At 46.4% G+C, this 15,862-nt stretch overlaps 1 protein-coding gene across 3 annotated transcripts in view; it reads left to right on the top strand.

Annotated features, from left to right (window-relative positions):
* SFT2D1 (SFT2 domain containing 1) overlaps nt 1-15,862 on the top strand; it is a 39,104-nt gene that overhangs the window by 20,624 nt on the left and 2,618 nt on the right. For 2 of the 3 annotated variants that reach the window (XM_038396705.2, XM_038396706.2), the window contains 4 exons: nt 6,274-6,355; nt 11,933-11,968; nt 12,944-13,002; nt 15,354-15,383. In XM_038396705.2, the coding sequence (XP_038252633.1) occupies nt 6,274-6,355; nt 11,933-11,968; nt 12,944-13,002; nt 15,354-15,383 (207 nt within the window). The remainder of the gene's footprint in view (nt 1-6,273; nt 6,356-11,932; nt 11,969-12,943; nt 13,003-15,353; nt 15,384-15,862) is intronic. The other variant, XM_043511284.1, reaches the window with a different exon arrangement.

Genomic DNA, 15,862 nt, shown 5'->3' with positions numbered 1-15,862 from the left:
TGGCCTGAAGGCCACCTCTGGGTATGGAAATTGCATGCAGAGCCATGAATGTTGGGCTGGGACAGGAGGTTGGGTTGCAGGAGGGAGGGAGTTCAGGGGTGTGGAAGGGGGTGCAGTATGCAGGAAGGGGTTCAGGGCAAGGGGTAGGGGTGCAACAGGTTGTGGGGTGTGGTGGAGGGTGTGGCAGGGGGCTCAGGGCAGAGGGTTGGGGTGCAGGAGGGGTTCAGGGTGTGGGCTCTGGCCCGGCACCGCTTACCTGGAACGGCTCTGGGGTGGCTGCAGTGCGCAGCAGGGCTAGGACAGGCTGCCTGCCTGCCCTGGCCCCACGCCGCTCCTGGAAGCGGATGGCACCACGTTTCTGTGGTCCCTGGGGAGGAGCAGAGGGCTCTGCGCACTGCCCTTGCCTGTGGGTACCTCCCCTGAAGCTCCCATTGGCCATGGTTCCCTGTTCCCGGCCAATGGGAGCTGCGGGGGGTGGTGCCTGCAGGCAAAGGCAGTGCATGGAGCCCTCTGACCCCCTCCTCCCCGGTCCCCCAAGGGCTGCAGGGACATGGTGCCAGCCACTTCCAATAGCGTCACGGGGCCATGGGAGTGGCAATCCCGTAGGCTGGATCCAAAGCCCTGAGGGGCCGGATTCGGCTTGTGGGCCGTAGTTTGCCCACCCCGATCTAATTTGTCCTTCATGTCAAACAGGTGGGTATGACAGACACAGGAACCTCAAAATAGTAGTTTGCCCACCCCTGTCCTATATGTTTCACCAGGGTGAATTGCCAAACTCTATAAACGTGAAGTGTGAGTCCATAAAGTTCTTTCTCAGTCCTGGTCCTCCCTCTCCACTTTCACCTGAGTGTTTGTGTAAAGGATTAACTCAGGGCTTTTGAACTTTTTTTTGCTTTTACAAACCCTGTGCATAGCACCAAAAAACCCTGTCAACATTTTCTTATTTGGATCTACATAAAATCTTGGGTCCTGTTTGGAGCCCTTTCCCACAAAGGATCATAGTTGGGGCTGCTTGTTGAGAACACTGCCCCTTTGCCTCCTGTATCAGTTGTCTGAACTTCAGTGTCATCAGCTGCGTCATCCCATAGCTGTCTTGAAAGATTATGCCATTTGAAGTAGTAGCCAGGTTGCAAGCCTGTGGGTTTTGCAGAGTAGGATTTAGAATTTGCACCTAAAGCAAATGGGGAGCCAGAGTTTGTGAAGCATGATGTTGGGTTTGCCTCTGACTTCTGGGCTCACTACTGTGTGCTGCCACCATCTTCAGCTCTCTTGTGTCAGTTGTCATCTTCGGGTGCAGCTGTAGTAGTCTAACCTGAAAGAGACAAAAGCATGCTGCAGTGCTATCTGGTAGGAAAGAAGGTGGAAAGAATGCATTACTCCCTGTTTATGGCAATTTCTGTCCAGACATAGGGATGAGTACATGACTCTGAAGCCTGTTATCCCCTTCTTGCAATTTAATACCTTTACCTGAGGTTGATGAATGTTGGAAAAACTGTTGGAAAATGTTACTGTTTTTCTACTCCCTTTTCCTTCTGCTAAGATCACGTCAGTCTTTTCTGAGTTGAGCTTCGACTGACTTCTTCCAAGCATTAAGATATGCTGGTAGTGGCAGAGGCTGCATTGATGACAAAGGAGGTGTATAGTTTGATCTGCATATTGGTGGCGCACAAGTCTGAAGCATCTTACAGCCTCTCTGTGGCCTTTTATAGAAGGGTGTGAGGAAGAACTGAGTCTTGTGGGACACCATATGGTAGGGGTCAGGGTGATTAAGAGTAAGTGTCCTTTCTTCATACCTTTTTAGATCAGAGGTGGGCAAACTACAGCCCGCAGGCCACATCCGGCCCATGGGACCATCCTGCCCAGCCCCTGAGCTCCTGGCCAGGGAGGCCAGCTCCCTGCCCTCTCCCCCATTGTCACCCCCCCCCCCCCGCAGCCATGCCACTGTGTAGGCAGCGCTCTGGGCAGTGGGGCTGCATGCTCCTGCAGGGCAGAGCGGCAGTGTGTGTAGCTCTGGCCAGGCAATGCGGCTCCCAGATACGCTACTCTGAGCAGCATGGTAAGGGGGCCAGGGGGTTGGATAAGGGGCAGAGGGTCCCAGGGGGCAGTCAGGGGACAGGGAGCAGGGCGTGGTTGGATAGGGAAGAAGTTCTGGGGGGGGTGTTAAATGGGGGTGAGCTCCTGGGGGGCCAGTTAGGTGCAGGGGTCCAGGGAGGGGGTGGTCGGGGACAAGGAGCATGGGGAGTTGGATAGGTCGGGAGTTCTGAGGGGGGCAGTCAAGGGGCAGGGTGTCAGGCTGTTTGGGGAGGCACAGCCTTCCCTACCCAGCCCTCCATACAGTTTTGCACCCCAGTATGGCCCTCGGGCCAAAAAGTTTGCCCACCCCTGTTTTAGACTAATGCCTCATGTGTTACCTATATTTCCCAGGACTCTTACCTAGGCAGAAGGGGTTGTCATGTCCTTCCTTATCTCCTGCTTCAGGAGGCAGTGACTGACAGCACGCAAAAGGCAGGGAGTGTGTGAAGGACACTGGATCTGAGTGGGAACCCTTGTGCTCTGAATGTGCCTACTCCTCTAGACCTCCTCTGAAGAGCAGTTAAAGTTAATATTCCTGTGCCGAGTACATTGCACTATGCCTACTTGGCAATCTTGGGATGCCCCTACCCCCAGCAACAGGAGTTTGGGGGTGGGGGGATTCAGGGTTTGGGGCTGCTGCTTACCAGGGTTGGGGCTCCTCTCCCTCAGCTCCCCTAGCTCCACATGCTGCCTCTGCTGGTGGCCAGGCACTGCCCCTGCAGCTCCCATTGGCCATGGTTCCCAGCCATTAACCCATCAGTTAATTTGTCTAGCTCATCTTTCAGTATCAACTGCAACTCTTAATAAGAGATCAGTTCTCTCCTTTTGTATAAGTTATACCAGGGGTCAGCAACCTATGGCACGCTGCTACCTGCCGGGTCCCAGCTGCCGGCCCCCGCGCAGCCCGTTGCCGAACCTAGGCTGGGACCCCGGCAGGCAGCAGCGTGCCATTAAAAATCATGCCTGCCCCGGCCTGCGCTTCTCTGCCCTACCCCTCCTCCCCCCACTCGTGGCGGCAGGGTGAAGAAGCTTGATCCTGCTGGCTGCTGCTGCAGGGCAGGCAAGGTCCCCTCTTCCCCCAGTGTGCTGGGTTCCTGCCCCTCCTCCTCCCTCTCCCTGCTGAGGATCAGCTGATGGAGGGGGAGAAGCAGAGCTGTAGTGCACTCGCTGCCCTGGGGAGGAGGCGGAGAAGAGGTGGGGACGGGGCCTTGGGAAATGGGGTGGATTCGGGGCATATTCCCTCCAGCCCCCTGCCGTGAGCCACTCTGGGCAGGGGGCTGGGAGCACCCCCATGACCCTAGCCCACACCCCCAGCCCTCTGCCCTGACTCCTGCACCCCCCTCACACCCCAGCCTCCTGTCCTGACCCCTGCACCCTGCCACTACCCCAGCCTTTACTCCAGCACCCCTCCCACATACCCAGCCCCCCCCACACCCGCTGCCCTGACTCTTGCACCCCCCACATTCTCACTCCCACCCTGAGCACCAAACGGGAGTTCCTGCACATCTCTCCCCCCCACATTCCTACCTGCACCCCTTGCACCAAATGGGAGCTGCCCAGGTAAGCACCCCACACCCAAACCTCCTGCCCCAACCTGAGCCCCTTCTCTCATTCTAGCTCCTGGCAAGACCCTACACCCCAACCCCAGCCTGCTCCTTCACCTCCAGCCCTGTTCTCAGTGCACTCCCACCCTCAGCTCAGTGCAGAGAGAGAGGAAGAGAATGGGCTAGAACCAGGGAGAAGGTAGGTACCCACTCTATGTGCGCAGGGCCGGGATCCCAGACCGGCAGCAGGCTGAGCAGGGCCGGAAGCCGGGACCCTGGCTGGCAGGAGCCAGTGGACAGAACCCCAGACCGGCAGCGGGCTGAGTCGCTCAGCCCGCTGCCGGTCTGGGGTCCCAGCCGCTAGCCCTGCTCAGGCCACTGCCGGTCTGGGGTTCTGGCTTCTGGCCCCTTGCCAGCCTGGGTCCTGGCTGCAGGCCCCGCTCAGCCTGCTGCCGGCCTAGGTGAACGGAACCCCAGGTGGTCAGAGGGCTGAGCAGGCCGGCGGCGTAAGATCAGCATTTTAATTTAATTTTAAATGAAGCTTCTTAAACATTTTGAAAACCTTGTTTACTTTACATACGACAATAGTTCAGTTATATAGACAGACCTCCTAAAAAATGTTAAAATGTATTACTGGCACGCGAAACCTTAAATTAAAGTGAATAAATGAAGACTCGGCACACCACTCCTGAAAGATTGCTGACCCCTGAGTTATACTATCTATTCTATATATTAAAAATGCTGATTTTTTTCACATTGGAAGTAGGTAAAACTGATTCTTCCCCCTCACCTCGTGTACTTAATTTCTTGTGCCTCTTCCTACAGAAGAGGAAATATGGTTTCTCTCATTGCCTCAGGATATATTTTCAGTACTCCAAATTAAATTAGCCATTTGGCTGCTGCTAACCCTAATGAGTAATACTAATTCCTTGTGAACCAAGATGAAGGAATCCTGGAATTCATTCATTTCTTTTCTTTTAAAGAACATTAACAAATTTAAAAATCTTATCTGGGCTCTTACCGCTCTCTTAAAGCGGTACCTTAGATTAGGAGGAAATTCACTTGTCTTTTTCTCAGTTTACTCTGTATTTTTACTTTTCTCTTTGTATGGCACTTTCACACACCAGAAAGCATGAGAAACATTTAGAACATGGGGAAGATGTAACACAAACTGTAAATTGGCAAGGGGGACGCAAGGGCACATGTAGTCTCAAGTTGCTTTAGATAATTTTACAAGGCTGTTTGGGGTTATATTTTATTTACCATCTTGTGCTAAAATCTTCTTGCCCATCATTCCCATAATCAACATGTTCAATCTACCTCTTCTCCCCCCCCCAAACCGTATATTGGAAACACACTTACTAGGGCTTGATTCTCTTGCAGATGAGAAGGGCCCCAGACCCTTTCTTCCATCATGGTCCCGGGATTCATTCTCCTATATCTGGATATATGCTCACATCAGTCACCATGCCTGTTCCTCACAAATACCCCGTGCTGTTTGCTTGCTAAATAACCTCGACTGTCTTAGACATCCTGAGTTCTGCACTCTCAGTTCTGACACCACTCAATTTGCCATTCACCCCACCTCATCAGTTCTCTTCCCACCAGTTCTTCAGGGTTTTTTTTCCTTCTTTCATCTGCTCTCCTCTTTGCTCCAATGAAATCTCAGTAGTGCTTCTTCATGCAGTCTTCAGTACCTCTATTTCAGATCTCATGTCTTCTGTAGATAGCAGATACCTCACTACTTGTCCTGGCAACTCAATATACAAGTCCCATGACCTCATTTTTCCAGGGAGGGGTAGGACATTCTTTTCTAACACCACTCTCATTTAGGCAGGGGCTGTTGGAGCAGATGAAAACTTTGGCCCCTCTCTGGAGAAGGATAAGGATCTTGGATATCTTGTTTCTTGCCTATATCTAGGAGGAGAAGGCTGAATCCAGCTGCAGGGTGGCAGAACAGCATTATTCTGAGCCTGTTCTTTGCCAGACAACATGAGGAAGGAGCAGACCCAGCCTAGGAAGGAGGAGAACGGAAGAGCTGCTGACCTTCATTCCCTTTGTTAGGCACAGGGTAGAGAGAGGCTGGAGGATTCAGCAAGGGCTGCTGCAGGTGTTCCTCTACTTTATGCTTGATCTCATCACCAAATTAAGAATGGAGTTTCCCTGCAGGTTTGACTGTGTAATAGCATCAGATACTTTCACTGCCTGGCAGCTCAGTTGAGGCTTGAAGGTTTTTTTGCAACTGGTAGGGCCAGAAACTTTTTTTTTATTTTTAAACAAAAATTTAAATTCTGTACAGGTTTGGCATTGGTCATACTCAACCTGACAAATCTTCCTACTTAGAATCCTTCAAGGTTTCCTCAATTCTGGTGAATTTCATTTTGAGACCATCCTAGATTGACTAGATTTAAACTGGTGTCCATTTGATAAATCTAGGAATATTTTGGAAGGAAATGGGGAGCACATAGCAGATACACATGTAGCCTGATTCCCAGGACAAATGTATAAAGAGGATTAATCTTTGACCTGATCAGTAGCTGTTGAAGGGTGATGCCTTTCTCTAGTTTAAATATTGGATGGCTCTATAAGTTACCTGTTTTGATTCCTTGCAAAGATTATTTGAATGTGCCTTACTGTTTCGTCCTTATTTTGTTAGTACGTGTTTCTTGATGGGGCCTGTGAAGCAGCTGAAAAAAATGTTTGAGCCAACGAGATTAATTGCTACAATTGTTATGCTGGTAAATTACATTTACTAATTTTTTTTTTAACTTTAAAATCTTACTGCATGGTGGGTAGGGGAGGAAGCAAATCTGAGGCTTTGGCCTGAAAGAGGTATTGCCTGGATGCACATTAAGTTTTTATTGGATTATTATGTGCTGGACTAGTAACACCATCTTTTAACATTGCCTGACATTTCTCATTATAAGATTCTATTTTCAGTTGCCCATAAATTTTGCCAAACTTAAATCATTATGGCTGAGATTTTCCATGCCAGGTGTGAACCTCAGGCTGAAAACTTCACCTAAAACAGCTGTTTGAGCCCGAGGCTAGGAAAAATATGGTGTGGGTTTTTTGTTTGGTTGGGTTTTTTTGGGGGGTCTCATGTTTTAAAAACAATTTTTTTTCTTTCCTTTGAAAGGCTTTAGTGCCTGCATGCGCTGGAGTAGGTACCTGAAATTTTGACAGGTTTCCTTTGTGTCAGGGTATGTCTTTTGCCATCCCTGTGAAAATACCTTTCCCCACCCCCGCCACTAATTTGGCCTGGTTATAACCCTTTGAGAAATCTCACATTGCTTGTGATCAGAGGAGACTTGCTAGAGCATCATTGCTAACTTCAGCCTGGGGCTGAGCAGAAATTTCTCTGCATTTGTAGCTCTGAGATGCAGCAGCCCAGGCTGTGTAGGGCACTGGAACTAAGAGAAGGGACCTGCTCCTGTGCTCTCAGTGCCCTCTGCTAGGCTCAGAAGGCATAGAGGATGGAGCTGCCTGATATAATGCAAAGGGGATGAGAGCCACACTGCAAGGTGATGGGAAACATCTGATGATGAGTCAGGATATAGAAGAAGAACTGGGTCTGGCTGGGCAGAATGACCCACCACAGCTTCTTGTCCCAGTCTGAGTGGGGAATGGACCTGGCAATGGCTGGGCAGGTAGACTGGAACTGGGATTGAAAAGCCAGGGTGGGGAAGAGACAGGACTGGGACAGGTTAGAGGGGACTGGGCAGAAAGGGCTAAGCCTCCAGGGACCAACTAGAGCACACTCCCCTCCAGCACCCGGAATGGAACTCTAGAGTCTTTAGTTTCACCATTCCTCTACTGTCAGCAAATATCTGTGAAACTCACTGGCAGTCTCATCTCTTCTTCCCACTCCCACCCCCACCCCCCCTTCAGTCTGCTGGTCCACAAAGTGGATGACAACCCACCAGCACAAGTGGCAAAGGTCTATGTAGTAGAACTAAAGGTTCCAATCCTGCTTATGACCCATGTGGGTATAAATATGATGCCACATGATGGAATTTTTTTCTGTTGGCTTTTTTAAAAAACCCGAGAAAATACACCCCCAAAACAGTTGCAAAGTCAAGCACTCAAAAGTTAAGAAATGCCAGGATTAAGGTTGTCCATGTAACCTTAGATCAGTTTCCTAGCGCAGTGTTTCTCAAACTGTGGTCCCCAGGCCCCACTGAGAAACTCCTCCTCCATCTCCCAGGCACACCTCCAGCATGCTGGAAGCAGGCTTACCTCTCCTGGCATTCTGCTGCTCCCAGAAATGGCAGGCATGTCCCTGCAGCCCCTGGAGTGGGGTGGGGCTAGAGGGTCCCCAAGTGCTGACTCTGCAGCTCCCATTGGCTGTAGTTCCTGGCCAATCGGAGCTGTGGGGACAGCACCTGCGTGCAGGGGCAGTGTGCAGAGACCCCCTGCCCCTCCACCCACTTAGGAGCTGCAGCCAGAGGGATGTGCCAGTCACTTTTGGGAGCATACCAAGGTAAGTGTCGCAACCCTCCTGCACCCAAACTTCCTCCCAGAAGCCACACCCTTGCCCCAGCCTGATGAAAGTGAGTGAGTGGGAAAGAGGGAGTGATGTAGGGAGGGGGGATGGAGTGAGCAGGGGCGGGGCCTTGGAGAAGGGGGAGGACTTGGAAAGGGATTGGGGCAAGGGCTGAGCAGAGGGACTTGGGAGCGGGGCAGTTCTCCCAAAAAAAAAAAAAAAAAAAAAAATCAAAATGGGGGTCCTCAGTTTGCTAAAGTTTGAGAACCACTGCCCTAGCGCACATGCATTATGCAGGCTTGAAATACGTGATCATACTATTTTTTCCCCTCTTGATCTGTCTCATTCATTGCACCAGGTGGACCTGCTCTGGGGCTGAAGCAACATTGTGTAGAAAAAGATGCTGCTGTCTATAGGACCCATACTTTTTTTGTTGCAGCAGTTGGAAGGTGTGTAGTGAATGAATCAGGAGATTGAAAGAAGGAAAAAGATGGCTTCATGGTTAAGGCAGTTGAATGCAGCCCTAGATAACTGGATTCTATTAGAGCTGGTTGAGAACTTCATCAATGATATTCTGATGGAAAATTCACTTTTTTTGCTATATCAAATTTTTCCAGGGGAAAATAGTTCCCAGCTCCTTGGCAGCCTGGGACACCTGTCTCCACGTGCTGTCCGTTTCACTGCCTGGTGAGCTGCTAGGGCCTGGGCAGCCTGGGGAACCTCAGACATTTCAAAAAGGTCAAAATGAAATATAGTTTTGAAACAAAATATCAGAATTCCCAGTCTGCAGGAAATTTCAGTTGTTACATTTTTAAATGTAACTTTTTCTGAAATGTTTTGGGGGAGGAGGCTCCCCACTCCCAATGAAATGGGAATTCCAGTGTCTGGTCAGCTCTAGATTCTGTCCCTGCCTCTGCCACAGAGTTCCTCTGTGATGCTGGGCTAGTCACTTAAAAAATAACCCTTTCACACATGGGCACTAATTGAGTGTTCTGGGAGCCTGACTTAAAACCCTAGGGTCTGAGTTTCAGAAGTGCTGAGCACTTTGGCTGAAGTCAGTGGCAACTATGTTTTGAACATAAAGTGCTATCTAATGCTAAGACTCTGAAAAAACCAGTCTTGGGAGTCTCAAATTAGGCACCCAAAATTAGTGGATACTTTGGACCTTAATTTATCTGTGCCTCAGTTCCACAGCTGTAATATGGGGATAATACCCAAACATCTCACAAGGTTTTGTGAAAATCAATTCATTAATATTTGTGAAGCACTCTGTATAATGATGAATGCCATAGAAAGGCCCATGAGGAAATTAATAATTGTGTCTTCAGAGCAGAGTTAGAAAAGTGCAGTAAAGAAGGCCTGGGGCCACATACTGAACTATGATAAAACAAAATATTGCATACCTGCTCTTTTAAGTGAGCAAAATCCATTCTGTACACTGAATGAGGCAGATTTCCTGTAGGGGGGAAAAGCATGTGATCATGTAATTAAAGATTGTCATAATGCATATGCACACGGGCCAAATTAAGGCTGCACAGACCACCTTAATTCTGGAATTTCCTAACTTTTGAATGCTAGACATTGCAACCATAGTTATTAATACTTTTTTAATGTTCTTTATGTTGCAGTAGCTCTCAATGTGCTCTGCATTGTACATTTGCACAGGAAGATAGTCTTTTGTCCCAAAGAATTTAAAATGGGACAAAAGTGAGGAAAATGGAAGCATTGTAGTCATCACCTTGACTACTTACACGTTATTCATTCCATAGAGGCCACATAGGGCTTGTCTACACAAACACTTAATTTGCTGCAAGATGGGATACAAATCTACCCCACACTAGTCTGCCACACACTAAGTGTCCATGTGGACCCTGCTGCCATGCACTAGAAATCCCCCTGTGAACTTTAATCTATCCAGTTTTTAAACTGCAGTAGATTAAAATGCTTTGGGGAACTGTTAGTGCATGGCAGCATGGTTTACATGGATACTTAGTATGCAGCAGGCTAGTATGGGGTCAGTCGGGGCCATCCCTACAGGGATAGTGGGGCCCAGGACAAATCGGCCTGGATGCTCTCCCCCCGCCTGGGCCAGTGTAGTGACACAAACAGCTCCCTGGCAGAATTTCCTATCTAGGGTTGTACTGAGTGTGCTCACCCAAACTAAGCAGGCACAGTAACATCTGCTGATGCCTAGTGCCCTCCTGCACCCTAACCCCACCCCCCTGAGTCAGCCTATAGGCTGTGATTCTGTGGGTGCTCCAGGGCTGGAGCACCCGTGGGGGGGAAAAAATGGTGGGTGCTCAGCACCCACCAGCAGCTAGCAGCCCCATGGATTAGCACCTCCCCTTCCCTCCCTGTGCCTCTCACCCATGACAAACAGCTGTTTCATGGTGTTCAGGGGGGATGTGGCAGGCTCAGGAAAGGGGGTGGGATGGGGCCTTGGGGGAAGGGGTGAAGTGGGGACAGGGCCTGAGGGCAGGGCCTGGCGTCAAGTACTCCTCGGCAGTTTGAAAAGCTGGCGCCTGGTCCCGCACTAGATGCACACTGAAGTACGGGGCCTCCTCAAAGCATGGGGCCCAGAGCAGTTGCTGTGATTTGCCATACCCGAGGATCAGCTCTGGAGTCAGTTTACACTCCAGTTTGCCAGGAGCTAAGTATTCATGTAGACAAGCTCTTAGAAACTTTGAGCACAGTTTCAGTGGAGTGAAGAGGACAGAAATCAAATTAGGGGAAATGTAGTTGGATAAGGAACCCAAGGCAATGGTTAACTGTGTATTTCTGCATTTTATACTAAATAAATTCTGACTAATCTGGGATTATAAACCATTTCATTTTTAATCACTTAGTTGCAATGTTACACCAAGGAAAAGGTGTATCATGAAGAAAAGGTAGTTGGAAAGCATAAATGTGTAAAACATGCAGGAAAAACTATGCATTACAGAAATTGACAGTATTTCTAGCAAGATACTTTAGGCTCTTCATGGCCCATGCTCTGCCCTGAAGGGAAATCCTACTTTTCAATTAACGACACTGTACTTAAAATTGCAAATCTTTTGATTTTGATTAGAAAAACAAATTACTCTGTTCATAAATTTGTTCCTTACGCTATTTTGGAATCGCATATTACAAGATACTGAAGCTAAATATACTTGGCATCCTCCTTTCGTCCTATTAAAATGCAAACTGACAACTTTTAGGAAATAAAGAGCCACATGAGTTGCTTGAATAAAGTTTCATCTACGTTTTTTTATTAAAAGAAAAGGAGTACTTGTGGCACCTTAGAGACTAACAAATTTATTAGAGCATAAGCTTTCGTGAGCTACAGCTCACTTCTGTAGCTCACGAAAGCTTATGCTCTAATAAATTTTAGTCTCTAAGGTGCCACAAGTACTCCTTTTCTTTTTGCAAATACAGACTAACACGGCTGCTACTCTGAAACCTGTTTTTTTTTTTTATTGAATACAAAACAGCTGCTCCCTAGTGGGCCTCGTCTCACTATTACTGGGGAGACAAAAACATTGGCAGAAACCAAGTCTGTATTTGCCAAATACAATAATTGTGAATGGATGTTTTTAACAGTGGATTGTTCATCATAAGGCTAGTGCCTATCTTGTCAGAAGATGGATATTGTGACTTCTAGATTCACGGTGACACTGTTTTTGGCATTAATTCTCAGGATTAAGTTCAGACTGATACTATAGAAAAGCCTATGGATTTCCTTATTACCGATGGTGCATTTGAAAATGCTGATGACTTATTGAGAACATATCAACTATGTGCTTGATTGGATATTTGCACACTATACCCATTGATTTTTCTTTTTCCTCAGTTGTGTTTGATATTGACTCTGTGTGCTGTATTCTGGGTAAGTGATATTAACTCAAATCCTCTGTCCCTTTTAAGAGCAAGCTGGTTTGGCTAGATTTGTGGCTGTGGTTAACTCTGTGGTTCATCTAATGTTTAAGAGCAGTTCTGGGATTGTATCATTAAAGCTTAATGGAGTCAGAGGAATAGATGACCTTGGGCAGGAATGGTGTACTTAGCCTCTGTTTGCCAGAAGCTGGGAATGAGCGACAGGATGGATCACTTGATGATTACCTGTTCTGTTCATTCCCTCTCGGGCACCTGGCACTGGCCACTGTTGGAAGATAGGATACTGGGCTAGGTGGACCTTTGGTCTGACCCAGTAGGGCCATTCTTATGTTCTTATGAATTCATTAAAAGTGGAATTTGTTTAAATGAAGTGTGCAACATTGGTGTTTGAATTGCATTTAGTTGATGGATGGCATTGAGCATCTCAGCTACAGAGCAAGAGCACTCTTACAACTGCATATTGTGGGGAAAGGAGTTGCAGAACATAAGATCTTAAAATGAGTAAAGGAAAATGGAAATGAAAAACTTCTGTATAATAGTATCTTCAGCCACCTCAGTTCTATGCTTTTGTAATTCAAGTGTCAATACAAGGGTGAAGGTAAATGTGTGTATCTGAAAAGAACATACACTGTAATGTTGCACAGATCAAATATGGATAGTGAATATGAAGGAGATAATAGTTTGGTAGTTGGAATTCTTTGTTCTGAAGAGTTTCATAACTAGTGAAGGCATAAATTGCAAAGACGCTAATTAGCTCTTTAGTTGGAATGATTAGTCTAACAATTGATTATAGTTATTGCAAAGGGGAAAGATCTGTTTAAGCTCCTAAACCATCATAAATAAGGAGATTGACCATCATGGATCAGCTAAGGTTTTGGAGTGAACTGGATTGAGTAGGCTAGTAATTTTCGTTACTAAATTTTTTTATACAAATCAATTTTAATCTGCAATGTTTCTTTTGTTTTAGTGGGGTAAGAAAGGTTTGGCCCTGCTATTCTGCGTACTCCAGTTCTTAGCAATGACCTGGTAAGCCTTTTTTAAAATTTATCTTGAATTGTTTATCACTTGCCATATAACCTTGACATGTAATTAAGAGGTACCTGTGAAAAAAGGATAGGGCCAAATTCTGTCAGTCGCATATTGCTCTAAATTGTGTTGTGTATGTGCAGTTTGGCAGGATTTAGCTCAAATTATCTTGCAGACAAATGTTCTGATAGCTTTAGATATATGCTAGAAAATGTGATGCTTAATTCACTGGGTCTGAGAGTGAGTGAATGACTCTATATCCTGATGAGTAGGGTGCCACCTGAGAGGTGGAACACCTAGGGTCCAGTCCCCTTGCTCTAATGACTGTTTAAATATTTATGTATCTAAAGTGCACAAGCTTCAATTAAGAGAGGCTGATGGAGAACCACATCAGAATATCCCATAGTCCAGTGGTTAGGGTACTCTCCTGATAGGTGAGGAAAACCCGTTCAAGTCTCTTCTTCTCATCAGGTGGGGGAATTGAACCCAGCTCTTCCACATCCCAAATGAGCCTTCTAAGCACTGGTTTAAAGTTAAGGAAGGTACCACCTACTCCTCTTCCTCTGGCAGGATTTTGACTGGGGACCGATGTGATAGGCATGCTCTGAACACACATACCGGATTGGGTCCCACGGATGAGAGAGGCCGATAAATGCCTGTTTTCCCCTGTCTTTGTGGATCACACTGGGGGTAGGCATCTGGATGGTTAGAGCAAGGCAGCAGTGCATGTGCCCAGGGGCAGAAACTTAAGCACCTAGGGAACTTTTACAGATGAAGCTTAAGTGCAATGCAGGGATGGGGTGGGGGTTGTGAGTCACATTGGTGCCTAAAATTTGGACTTGGAGATGCAGGTTCCTTTGTGGATCTGGGCTGTGGTGATTTTCATATAGGAAAATCAGGTATGGTGTTCCTGTATTTGGAATAGGGAAGAGGGGCACATTTATCAGACACTGGACAATGTGTGGTCCAACTCTAAGTTCTCCCAACCAAAGGGAGGCAGATATTGGGCAGTGGGTTTGGCTGTATGGCTAAGCTATTCGCTGGCACCCTTGGTGTCCAGTGCAAGGGTGAGGCTCAAAATGGCTAGTTCCCAGAGATAAACAGAAGAAAACTCTGAGTTAACTGGTAAACCTATTAGTCTGGAGGAAAAAGGGGAGACAGTAAGTTCCTGCAGAGAGATGGCTTTCAAATGTAGCCTTATATCCCCTCTCATGGGAGGGAGGATTCAGAAGTATGTTAAATGCTTAGGATTTAGGCTGAAGCAGGGCAACCCTGAGAGGAGGAGGTGGTGGTGGTGGTGGTGGTGTTACGGAAGCCATTTAATGTTGCACTGGATCCAAGTAAATAATGAGTAATTGGGGACTGGTGGAGATTAGGGCCTTATAACTAAAACTAAAAGCTAATAAAGTTGTGGTCTTTCAATATCCAATATTCAAAATCCATCCCAGTGTCTGATTAGGATAAGTAGGAGAATGAAACACAATTTCTTCTTTGAGTGCTTGTTCATGTCCATTTCATGTCTGGGTCAAAGCCATGACAGACTTAATCGTCCAAGTGTCGGCGCACTCATTGACGACAGCCCGGATGCATCTATGTCTACTAGGTCACATGGCAGCGTGGACGTATGTGGTGTGGCATGCACGCCTGCACCTCAGACAGCTTCAGATGTGGCTCACATTAGTGTACTCTCCAAGCGGGAACAGTTTGGATTCCATTCTCACCATCCCGGTGTCAGTCCTGGCTTCCCTGAAGTGGTGGTTAGGGTCTAACCCTAACCTGAGGCCAGGTCTAACTACCACTTCAGGGAAGCCAGAACATGTTGCTATAAGAGCAAAATTCCATTCAGTAGTCTTACTCTACAGCTCTGTGTGTGTGTGTGTGTGTGTGCACGCGTGCGCGTGCGTGCGCACTATACACACCACCAGGTACATATTTGCATAAACTACTTTTGTTCTATTCAAACTAGATAATGATGTCTTTGCTGTCTTGATTTCTGGGAGAATTGTAGGTTTCATATAGTTCAGTAATCAGTCTTCAGGAACCAAAGTTAAGAATCCTAAAGTGATAGTAAATCTCCATATTACATTTTGTAGTGTAATTCATATTCAATGGAAGTTTATATACTACATAGCAACATTCAAAGAAAAAAGGAGACAGGAATCTGTTGGCAGCACACTTAGTTCTTGCAGAATCCTTTTATTTTCAAGTGGATGTACTTTGAATACGTAATCCTATTACAGGGTTTAATATACCAGTGTGCTTTTGTTAATTTTGGACTAAAATACTGAATTGATGTGTAGAAAACAAACGAAACCTCTCCAATTTTAAATATTGTTCCTCTCCTTTTTCAGGTATAGTCTCTCATATATTCCTTTTGCAAGGTGAGTCTCCTTTAATTGCCCTCATTTTATAAAAATAAAAGTTAGCCCATTTAGTTCTAAATTTTTTTTCAAAAGTATAATTTTCTTGAAAATCACATCTTTTAACTTACTAATTTTGAAAAGCCAAATATATCCTCAATCTTAATTTTTTAGCATTTGGAGGATAATTGTTTGAATTAAAAGTTATACCATAAGTAGGCTTGGAATGTTTAGGTTTTTATTGGTATGTCTGTAAACATCAACTTCATCGTATATGCACAGATAAGAAAATATTTCCATCAAAATGTACAAATAAGCAGAGTAAGAAGAATGCTGCTTGAGAACTTACTAGAATGTGATTTTTTTTTTTTAAGGATATTGTGTGTTTTGACGTGATGTTGACAGTTTGTGTTAACAGTTATAAAGTTTGAACTTTTTTGAATGTCGGCATCCATCATTAAAAAATTGTCTGAACTCCAATAATTTCTTGCAACTGTGAA

Source organism: Dermochelys coriacea, chromosome 3 (genome assembly GCF_009764565.3).
Source record: "Dermochelys coriacea isolate rDerCor1 chromosome 3, rDerCor1.pri.v4, whole genome shotgun sequence".
Taxonomy (NCBI): domain Eukaryota; kingdom Metazoa; phylum Chordata; order Testudines; family Dermochelyidae; genus Dermochelys; species Dermochelys coriacea.
This window is presented reverse-complemented; position numbering and strand designations above follow the sequence as displayed.